The 11,522-nt window shown below is 34.7% G+C and overlaps 1 protein-coding gene across 3 annotated transcripts; it reads left to right on the forward strand.

Annotated features, from left to right (window-relative positions):
- Nucleotides 1-403: 403 nt before the first annotated feature.
- LOC113693876 (26S proteasome regulatory subunit RPN13-like) lies at nt 404-9,597 on the forward strand. Of its 3 annotated transcripts, none has more exons than XM_027212630.2 (14): nt 404-548; nt 772-849; nt 2,081-2,173; nt 2,355-2,414; nt 3,064-3,102; nt 3,195-3,269; nt 3,354-3,420; nt 4,145-4,226; nt 5,535-5,650; nt 5,751-5,774; nt 7,672-7,766; nt 7,844-7,921; nt 8,033-8,087; nt 9,202-9,597. In XM_027212630.2, the coding sequence occupies exons 2-14, from the start codon at nt 811-813 to the stop codon at nt 9,342-9,344; spliced, it is 966 nt and encodes a 321-aa protein (XP_027068431.1). In that variant the 5' UTR covers nt 404-548; nt 772-810; the 3' UTR covers nt 9,345-9,597. The 3 variants fall into 3 exon arrangements, with proteins under 3 accessions (XP_027068431.1, XP_027068432.1, XP_071910093.1); XM_027212631.2 differs by having other exon boundaries at nt 411-548; nt 749-849; XM_072053992.1 differs by lacking the exon at nt 5,751-5,774 and having other exon boundaries at nt 422-548.
- Nucleotides 9,598-11,522: the final 1,925 nt, after the last annotated feature.

Below are 11,522 nucleotides of genomic sequence, written 5' to 3' on the forward strand. Positions count from 1 at the left end.
CAATTTATTAGTAATTTTTTTCTTTAATACAGTTATAATTAATTTGGTAATTACAATTGAAGTTATGGGAGAATCAGGCAGATTGTATTAGCAAATGTGATTAGGCAGTTAGAGTAAAAATTAATTCTTTTAAAAGCAAAATTAAAAGTTCAAAAAATGACATAAAATATTTAACCCAACTACCGTCTCTTTGTCTTTATTATTGTATATAAACGGATTATATAATAACTCCTAAAGTTTATGCATATCTACCAAAACTTCAAATGTTTTATTGGCCAACACTTTGGCTTTTATTATTAATTAGTATATACTTATATGTCAAAATGTCTTTATTAGCCAAGAAATTGGGATTTATTATTAATTAGTATATACTTAAAAGTCGAAAGCTTGATTAGGCAGATGGAATTTATTTTAAATCTCTATTAAGGTTTGGTCCAGATTGTTCCTCTCATCGCTTTGGGGTCTTCTTTCCTTATTCCTTCTCGCTCTTCTGTCTTTCCTCAAACCCCCCAAACCCCTGCGTCTCAATCAAAGCTCTTTATTCTCAGGTATCCATGGCAGCTCGAATAACCTTTCTTGAATCTTCTATTCTAGACGACCCCTTGTTGGAATATTTCTTCTCTTTGCCTAAAGAGGGCTGTAGGCAACTAAAAACTAGCCCTCTTCCTGAATTTTTTTTTTGCTATTGAGTATTAGTATTTGATATTCCTGTGATACTTGATTAATTCTTTTGGTGGGTTTTTTTTAGCCTTTTTTTTCTTGTGGGCATAGGTATTAGAAGAAAAAGAAGCTCGTGAGGTTAGCAGATTCATGGGTTCTTCAGCTACAGAGGTTTTTCCTCACCTCCAGGTCAGCTCGAATTCATGTGCATGGTTAAAATTTTTTTTTTTTAGTAAATGCGTTTTTGTTCTGCCTGAATGTTGATGGGCAACTCGGGAATTTTTTTTAATGATTTGATTCGAGTTTGAAGAAGGAACACAATTCTTGCTATTTTACTGTGACAATGCTGTATTTCAATCGGGAAAAATTAGAACTTTGTTCCTTTTTGTCCAATCTGGTAAAGATGAATGATTCTCGGTCAGAGCTCCGTTTTCGTCAAAAAGAAAGTTAATACTCTCGGTTTTAAATCTCTGCCTCCTCAAGTATTAGGCACTTATCTAGAGATTTTTTTTTTGTTGGCCTCATTGTCGAAGTTTCAATTTTGGTTGTTTGATTACCTGTGCGTGTGCAGATGCTTACTCTGTTGAATGGGCAATCTGCTAGATTGCATATCTGCTGAGACTATTCCTCTTTGCTTCTAGAGTACAGAATCTGAAGTAGCCTATAGGGGGGAATCGATATGTGTGGCGATACATGCTTGACAATATATTAAATATAATGGAAGCATTTTTGGTAGATTTTCCACAAATGCCTGATGACAAGGTTTCAAATGTCATTAGTATGAATAGTATTACTTGTTAGCAGTTGTAATAGTATTTATTATTGCGGTGATCAACAGTGCTTTTTTTTTTTCTGGGTGCTACACGTGTGTGTGGGGCTTGCATTCTGTCAAAATGAGGGATCTGCTAGATTGCTTGTCCAACGAGACTTTGCCTTCCTAAACTAGTAATCTTTAAAGAGAAGCTGTGACAATGAGTATGATGTTGTATATAAAAGCCCAAGACCAATGATTATTAATTTTGCAAGATCATGCATATGAAAATAGCATTAGGAAAAACGAGGATAAGACTAAATAAAGGTCAAAAGGAGAAAGTTGAGGAAAGATGATGATGCATCTCTGGTCTTGGCTTTTTCATTGTAGTTCAGTGCCACATCAGAAGGGAAAAGTTAAAATTTAAAGATGAGGCAAACTAGAGGACCATAGTTGATTTATGTAGAAAAGGGAAGTTAAAGCCTTGATTTTGTCCTCCTTTATGCTCGTAGAGTTGATTTGAGAGAGATATTTGTCGTGTTCAAGAATTATTCATTGCTGTGGACTCGTTGTATCTTGATGTCTGACTTGTCAATTTATCTAAAGTGAGGGAATGCTAGGTAATTTTATTTGACTGGTACTTAAATATCTTTTCTTCTTCTTGTACAGGATGTTCTGTTGCAATTTCGAGCTGGCAAAATGCGTATGGAGGGAACACAGGTTGTTCCGGATTCACGTAAAGGTCTTGTTTGCATAGGAAGGGTATGAATCAAGGAACTGACTTAAGACTACTCTTGCTCTTTTCTTTTGTCTGGTTGAATTTTAAAGCATTGATCCATGAAGTCTGCATTTTTGTGAGCCTATGATTTGAGCTGATTTTACACTTGTTAACATTTCAAGTTGTGGATTTCCTTCTGATACTGTTCTTATGTGCCTGTTTTAGGGTGACGAGGGACTTATTCACTTTCAATGGGTTGATCGATCAAGCAATGTTGTTGAAGATGTATCCTTTGTAATTTTTTGTACTGTGAAGAGTACTGTTGTTGGTGATCTTGTGGCTCAACTTTTCTTTGATCATGGTTGTGCTTTTCATTTCCTTTATTGATAGGGTTGCTATGACCTAAATCATAAAAAACAGTGTTGGGGCCATCTTACATGGCTTTCTTTGTCTTGGTCATTAATGTTGAAACTGGTTTGATGTTGTTTTAACTCGATGAAATGCAAAGGGAATATAGCAGGCTTTGGCTTGGTATAGTTTGTAAGATATGGTGTGACAATGGCACACTAGGTTCCTTATACTTGGAAATAATTGGGAAATGTATGCAACTCTTTCTCCTTTTAGCGCATGTGTAGAAAACTTGGTTTTTGGCGATGAAGGTTAGTCATGTATGTTTAGTGAGACTCAACTACTATGGTACCAGCTGTGATGCAAAGTCTGGAGCTTGACAAAGTTTGGATAATGTCTGCACTTTGCCAAGTTGAGTCCCTTTAGTACCACCTTCTTTTATCAAATGTGAAGCATTACTTGAACAAGCCTCTTTGTATGTATACTAGATGACGAGTTTGAACACTCAATACCCTTGAATGCTCTTTTCTAGCCTTGCACACTTGTGATTTGCTGGAGCTTTATTCTTTAACAGTCATAATTGTAGGATCAGATTGTCTTTCCGGATGAAGCTGTTTTTGTAAAGGTACATCTTTTTAAATGTTTTATTGTTTCTAAACAGATTTGTGTGAGATAAGATCCTGATTATATTACTTCACCCTTTGTTGGACTACCTAGGTCAGTCAATCATCAGGAAGGGTCTATATTTTGAAATTTCAGACAGATGATAGGAAGTTATTCTTCTGGATGCAGGTTAGTTTTTTGTGCTTTTGGGGGATGTTGTCAGTTTTATATTTTTGTATCCTGATCTTTTTTATTGCTTGCTGTTGGTTCCAGGAACCAAAAGCTGACAATGATGCTCAACTATGTAGCCAAGTGAATCTGTACCTCAATCAACCATTAGGTACTGAATTCTCTATATTTGTTTATTTTTACTGCAAATTCCATGCTGGACGCAAATTGTTTCGAAATCTCCTTGACACTTACCATGATGAGAATCAATATTTTGGCACATGTCCGGCCAGCTTCTCTGTTTCATGCACAGTATGTGTTCTTCTTAATGACTCGTCAGTTATGACTTCAGTTTCAATCCTTTGCAATACCTTTCTGCTCTTCTGGTTGTGTCAATTCCTTACTATTTGTGTTCTTTGAACAAATAACCTCAATTACAAAGTCTCTTATGATCTTATTTGCTCTCTTTCCATGAGCTATCACTTTGGTTCTACTCAGTGAACGCCTTTAATGTCTTACCTTTTCTTCTTGAGCCATGCCTGCTCTTTGTTGATCCACTTGTTTTCCTCATAGAGTACACCAGTAGAGCAGTGCATATCTCCAGGATAGGCTAGCAAATGGGAACAATTTCTCTTCTAGTTACTTCTGGCTTGTTGAGCAACTGTACGAGGAATTTGACGGGTTGAATGGTGCTTGAAATATTAGACTTTATCATCACACTTATGTTATTTTAACTATGCTAATTAACCTTAATCCATTCAAAGTGCTCCTCCATCCTTTTCTTTTGGTTTGGCTCTTTAAATTGTTTGACATCTCTTGGGTGACCGTAGTTGTTGCCTGTTTATTATTACATTTCTAGCATGACCTGGGTGGAAATTTGAATTTATATCTGTCAGATTTTCCTGGTGAGGAGGAACCTGATGCTTCAGTTCCCCAACCATCTGAAGACATGGCTGAAGAAGAAGATATTTCATCTAGGTAATGCTGGCATCAAAAAAGACCATTTAACGTTTTGGTTTGTGTATAAAATATCTTTTTGTATAAAAAAGATTAGTATCTTTGAATATTGATACTAACAAGAAAGATGAGAGAAATTGGACCATTGTGTGTTTTACCTGTAAACTTGATTTTGAGGGGTTCCCCCCCCCCCCAACAAAAAAAAACCCCATCCAAATGGAAAAGTGTAGAATGTGGTGGTGTAGTCATAAGTCTGCTAATTTAAGGAAGATTTCTTGTTGTTACACTTTCTGGTGCCCCAGTCATAAAGGACAAAAGGCAGGATAGCTGATTTAGTTCATGCAACGGTTCAGATGGAGGTCAAGGCACCTGGGGTGGTTGTTTAATTCAACTATTTGTCTATATCAGTGCTTTGGTTGCTGAGAGATTGCTTTGGAAGAAAGTACTTTGAGTTCTTCTTTGCATCAAGATGAAGTGTGTTCTTCAAGTAACTTCTTGAAGATGAGGAACATGACAAAAATCTGTTTGAATTTTGATTGCTAGGAGAATTTCTACTGTTCTTGTTTTGTAACAAGCACTAAAATGTTCATCTTATAGGTTAGCATGGGGTTGATGCCCTGTCTGTTTTTTGAAGCAGTTCGTTAGTTGAAGCAACATGAGAAAAGTCTAGGAGTGAGAAAACATGGACTCATTGGATTGATTGTTGAGACACTTAATGCTTTTCATTTTGACTATAACCTCATTATCTGTATCAATTTAGTGAGTAGAAATCAGAAATTCGTTCTAATTGTGTGAACACTAAAACAAGTGTATCCTTATTCTTTATTTCTGCACTTCTGTGTATGTTAGTGATCCTGTTATGAACTGATGTGTTAAATACATACATCCATAAAAGAGTCTTGGTTCATCAAGCTGCATTGTCGCTGCACAAATGCTCACCTGTGTAAAGAGTACACAGAAAAATTACCATGTTCCTACACAAAATGGACTATTTTGTAATTCTTGTGAGGCCAAGATATGATGATCTACAAAGAAGAATTCTTGTCTGCTTAGAAATTTTTGGTCTCCTTTATTAGTACTACTATTATTGTGGCATTTATTTGTAAAGTTATTTATTAACAAGGAGCAATGTTAAAAATTTTTCTTGGGATACATGAAATCTAATGTTATTACACTGATGAAACATTACTTTTTCCTGTCATCTTGCAATCTAATGTGTACTTTCCATGTACTTTTATGTTAATTTTGATAGCTATAATTTTTTTGTAACATTCCAATATGCATTTTGGATTTGCTATTGGCTCATGATTATTGTGATATTCTTGGTAGGGCTGGAAATTTGGTTGGGCCAAGCATGGGTGCAGAAGCAAGTGGTGATGTAACCTCATCGGGACCAGTAAAGTTGGCTGATTTACAGAGAATATTGAGTAACATAGGGTCTGCAGGTGATACTCTCCTGCTTTTGTGCAGTTCTTTTGGCATGGAACTTCTGCTTTTTATTAGTATTAACTCTTGTGTAATGCTCCTCTGATGGTTGATGCATAGGTGAAGCTGGAGATCCAGATGCAGGTAAGAACTTGTTTGTTTTTCTATGCTAAGTATGTATCTGTATGTGTTAATGATCTGTTAAAAGACCAAAGGATCAATAATGCACTTGGTAACTGTGATACGGTGGAATAGATTTTGGAAATTTTTGCTCCATTGAAGTTGTTATGTGTAATTGAAATGTTAGCATGTAAAGCATTTGTATTTAAAATCACGTCTGGTTCATGGATTTTTTGCTGAGTCTTGGAAAAGGGCTTTTATGCTACACGAGTTGTTTGAAATCATTTTGCTGTTTCTGTTAGATTTCTCAAAGTTTGCTTTTTCAAATTTCAAATTTTTGGAGCAAAAAGGTGCTTTTGCTGTTTCTTGTTTTTTTGAGCAAAAAAGGGTTTTCTTTTCTTTTTTTTTTTAATTTTCATTTTGTTTGGTCTTTTAGCTTTAAAGAGATTTACACCTTGTTTGATAAGTCAGTTCAGTACTTAGCCTTGTTTGATAAATCAATTCAGCACTTAAAATTAATCTTAATGGATTCAGATCTTAATATATTCAGACTGTTTGATAACCAAATATAGAGTATCTGAATTAATTAAGTGGCACGGAATTTCCTAAATAAAACTTGTTCCCAAAATTAAGTAATAAGCTATTTACTTATCACTGAATGTGATATGCACTCAAATGTATTAGATTTAATGTTTAACAATTCAATAACTTAATGAATTCAGATTTCAGATTTTAAATTTTAAACTTCAATTTTATCAAACACATCTTTAATGGATTCCGATCTTAACATATTCAAACCGTTTGATAACCAAAAATTGAACATCTGAATTAATTAAGTGGCATTGAATTTTCTAAGCAAAACTTGCTTCCAAAATTAAATGATAAAACTATTCACTTATCACTGAATGTAATATTCAATCAAATGTATTAGATTTAATATTTAACAATTCAATAAGTTAATGGATTCAGATTTTAGATTTTAGACTTCAGTTTTATCAAATGCACCCTTAGTTTTCGTTTGATAAAACTGAATTTGAATACTAAAACAATTAATTTACTGAATTTTAAGTACTGAAAGAAATATATAAATGTCTGAATTTTAATGTTAAACCTATTTATACTGTTGGATAAACATTTATAATTGAATGCTTAATAAGTTAAATTTGACAATTTTGCCCTTATATCTTTTCATCCAAAAAAGAAATAAAACCTATGATTTAATTAGCTTAAAGTTGTTAGGTATGAAAATGACAATATTTATTTTTAAATCAAATTAATATGAAAGATGAAATATATTATATGAGGAGTATGGAGATGATGTGAAAGTCATTAAAAAGGGAGAAAAGAGAAATAGAAAACCCTTGGATAGAGAATAACGAGTTGTTTAATTAGATAAGAATTGTAAACATAATTAACAAATAAGGGTAGTTTTGGTAAGGTAGTTGAAGTAATTCAATTAATTCTTATCAAAATTAAGCACTCAGTTAGGATTATTGTGCTGAAAAAAATACACACAACTTCAGCATTGCATAACAAGTTCAGCAGATGGATTTTTATTTATCAAACACTCAAAACATCTGGATGTCTGAAAAAGTTCAGTTTCAGCACTTTCTAATGTTATCAAACAAACCCTTAGTCTCATATGTAAAGCAAGTTTTTTTAAAACTGCTTATTGCAATAGTTGTATCATTAGTTTAAGACTGTAATTTCTATTAGTAGATTGGGATCTATGGCAAATGGGAATAGTTGTCTTTTACTCTTGCTTTGTACTGTATTTCATTTTAGTGTCAGGGCTTTATAGAGAAAAAGATAAGAAAATTCTAAAAAGGTCTTTTAAATATCATGAATCTAGTTAGAGTTTTTTATCCCTTTTATTTGTTTGATTGCCATGAACCTGTCTTCTAACTCATTTTTCTTCTAGGCTTGGGATTGGGAGATATTTTGAAGCCTGAATTCATTTTCCCGCTGATAAATGACCTGCCACTTGAACAACAACTAGCATCTTATTTACCTGAGGTTTGTTAATATGGCATCCGCTGTCAATATTTAATCCAATCAATGGTTTATCTATGAAACTAACTATGACCTTGCAGGGCACCTGGACAGCAGAGGATTTAATGGAGTTGCTTCAGAGCGCTCCTTTCCGCCAGCAAGTAGATTCGTTTACTTATGTAAGAGGAATTGTTCTTTTACTTATTTTCTTTGCTTGGGCCTCCATTTATTCCCTCCGATATTTTTTGGATATTTAGATGGACTTTAATTCTTCCCCTTGCTCACTGTAGGTTCTTCGAACTGGCCAGGTAGACCTTTCTCAATTTGGCATTGATGCAACTAAATGTAAGCAATCTGTGTTATTTCTCATCAATAGCCCTTGTTAACATTTTTCTAAATGACAAAAGCTGAACTAGCCAATTAGGATGAAGTTATTGAATGAAAGCACAGGCATTCTATACGAACACTGAGAAAGTGTCTTATGTTGTACACCACTTGTTGGAATCTCTTTTCTCATTTTTGCTGGTCAGAATTTCAAATAACGAATTCTTTGATGATTAAATTAACATTCTCTTCTAGAAAATTGTTTCCTTTGCAGTGTCATGTCACGTGTCAAATGTCAAAAAAAGTTTTGCAAATTAAGACTTGACTAGTGAGAAATTTTGACAGCTTTTTTTTTTTCCATTACTCTTATCAGACATAAGAACCAGCTTTTATTTTCTTAATATAGTAGCAGCTCCTGCTTCGGCTTTTGCAGCTTGAAAGCTTCCATTCTGTGAAGAGTATTGTTGCCTAACGGATTTTCTTTCGGGTAAAATACCAAAAAACTCACTGTGGTTTGACAAATGTTCAATTTAATACCCTCTGATTTGGAAATCTACACTATAACTCCCTGTGATTTCGATTAAATTGAAAATTGGACAGAAATCATCAAATCTAACGGTTGTGTGTGAAATGTCAATATTGCTCCTACCATATGTGAGATGCTTTCTATTCAATATTCAATTTAGTCGAAATCATAGGGAATTATAATGTAATTTTTCAAACCAGAGGGAGTTAAATTGAACATTCGACAAATCATAGGGAGTTCATTTATATAGGGGCAATATTGACATATCACATATAACCGTTAGATTGGATGTTTTCCGTCCAATTTTCAATTTAGTTGAAACCATAGGGAGTTATAGTGTAGGTTTTCAAATCAGAGGGAGTTAAATTGAACATTTAGCAAACTATAAGAAGTTTTTTGGTATTTTATCCTTTTCTTTTTGACATGTCTTTGTACTTAAATCCTAACTTTGTAGCTTTGGAATTCCAGCAGTAATAAAGTTACTATGTATTGATGTTAGATAAGTCTAGTGGTGTGAAGTTAAACCGCATTATGCTCAGACCTATTGATGTGCAGTTCTTGCCATCTCTCTCTGCCTTTTTGAAACTTATTCACTGCCCTTTGTTGCAGACAACTTCACTGTTCCATCTTTCCTAGAGGCACTTGAAGATTCTGTTACTAGAGTAGCAGAAGGCGAGGAGTCAAGGCGAGATGGCAGTGAACTGAGATCTCAAATGCATAATCAAAGTGAGCCAATGGACGAAGGTCAATAATGTTCAGAACACATCCATAATTGGTACATTCATTCAAGCCTCTAGAATTTTTGTGATTCTTGGCCGATAATGCCTACCCTTTAGAATATGTTAGTACTGTTAAGAAGGTGGAGAGCTTGGAAATTGCAACACATTTAGATGAAAGCTTGTGTGTAAAATTTGATCTGTCGAATCTGGCTTTTTGTACTTCAAAATTCTCTGACGTACTGTGAAGGGCAATTCACAATGGGTATGGATTTACTATTGCATACAAGACTACTCTCCGTTTCCTCAAAATCTTTGGATCCAATAGGGCTCTAGCTTTGCAAGAACATATACGCCTAGAAGGAGAATCATGTTCAAGACAAGAATCAATGAGACGAGATATGAAGCTTGTATCCTACTTTGCTGGTAACCTATTAACAAGAATCAGGACAATTTTTGTACTTTTCTGTGGCCTAGTTTTAATGGAAAGGTTAGAGAGTGCAGGTGAAATTAAGCATCTCTGCCACCCGCAAGCTATGACAGCTGAAACCTTAAATGTTTTCTTGATCCAAAATTTGAGGCATATATTCATGGCAAACTATGTCCAAGTATCCGAGGCCTGACTTTGGGTGCAGTGGTATGGAAGGTATACCGGAAAAAGAAGGCTAGGATTTTTGCCATTGGATTTATCTCCATTGATCTCTTCATTTATTTATATCTAAATTATTATAATTTAAAAATTCATTTGATCAGGCCACTACTTTTTCTTTTTGATTTCTTTGGCATTCAATTTGTACAAATATTTGAACAGTGAAAAATGACTCAATAAAAATTTGATAAATCAGACGACAAAAGTTGGTTAATTTCATATGATATTTTTTGTATAACTATAACACAAATGATGAATCATATTATAAATCAAAATTTCATTCGACATTTTTTGTATAACTAACGCAAATGATGAAACGTATTATGAATCGTGTTGATTTTCAAAAATAATTTTCAAATTAACTTTTTTATAGTGTCATGCAAAGAAGTTTTCTCCAATTCAACAGGTAGGAGCCTAGTTTTTGTGAAGTAGCAGTAGAGGCTTTCCCCCTTTTGTCAATCTTGAGAAGGCAATTAATGAGATTGGAGAAAAATAAAGAATTGATATCCTATCAGGATTTAAAGAGATAAGGCGACAAAGTGTTTTTCTCCATCACAGTGTCATGCTCAAAGCCATTAATCATACAGTCATTTCTTTGATCCTTAAAGTTGATTGTCCCACTGAAATTAAGCAATATAGACCTATTAACCTGTGCCAAGTGATTTATAAAGTTATAGCCAAAATTCTGGTCAATAGGTTAAAGCCTTTCCTCAGTCAATGTATCAACAAAAATCAATCAGCATTTGTTCTAGATGGTAAATACTAAATAATGTCATCCTGTCTCATGAGTTAATGCATTTTCTCAAAAATAGAAGATATGTTCGAGTTGGATTCATGGCTGTGAAACTGGATATGTCTAAAGCGTACAACAGGATGAAATGGAAATTCTTGAAAGCCATAATGAAAAAAATGAGATTTTGCTCCACTTGGATAGGCCGGATATTATTAGGGATGACAATGGAGCGGGACGGGGGACCATTGTCAAATATCTCCCCCCGTCCCGCCCCCGTCCCGTTTCCCCACGGTCCCCTGTTGCCTCAAGTTTCTGCTTTCCTCCATGTCAAACTCAAGACCTCGCTCCTCTTCTTCTTCTTCGAGTTCCCATCTTCAGAAGGATCTCAATTTCAAGCTCAGAAATAAACCCCTCCTTGCCAAGTCCGCCCCAAAATCAGCTCCTAATTCCTCCAAGCCTAGATCTAATAAATCAATTGCTAACGAAAATGATGTGCCCAAAAAATCGTCTTCACAAAGTTTTAGAAAGAACCCTTCTTTCCTTTCCCAGTGGCAATCCGCTAGAAGGCCCGCTTCAAAAACTTCTTCCCAAAGGTCGAAACTTTCTTCTGATTTGAGGGCAAATCTGAAGAGCCCAACATCTGGATGTTCTGGAAGATTTGGTGCTGGTAATCAACAACGATTGAAGCAGAAATATCAACAAAGTTGCGGTGAGCCTAGTTTGCATTTCAATGTTGCTGATGATTTGGTAGACGCTGACAATTTTACTCCTGTTGGCAAAGTAGCTAGTGGGCCTAGTTTAAATTATGCACTAGTTGTTGATGATGATGAGA

Source organism: Coffea arabica, chromosome 6c (assembly GCF_036785885.1).
Source record: "Coffea arabica cultivar ET-39 chromosome 6c, Coffea Arabica ET-39 HiFi, whole genome shotgun sequence".
Lineage (NCBI taxonomy): Eukaryota > Viridiplantae > Streptophyta > Magnoliopsida > Gentianales > Rubiaceae > Coffea > Coffea arabica.

Excerpts from the sequence above, each read along its gene's own strand:
- LOC113693876 (XM_027212630.2), top strand. The coding sequence starts at position 811 with ATGGGTTCTTCAGCTACAGAGGTTTTTCCTCACCTCCAG. Across the intron at positions 5,651-5,750 it reads GAGTAACATAGGGTCTGCAG|GTGAAGCTGGAGATCCAGAT; the intron begins GTGATACTCTCC and ends GTTGATGCATAG. Across the intron at positions 7,767-7,843 it reads TAGCATCTTATTTACCTGAG|GGCACCTGGACAGCAGAGGA; the intron begins GTTTGTTAATAT and ends ATGACCTTGCAG.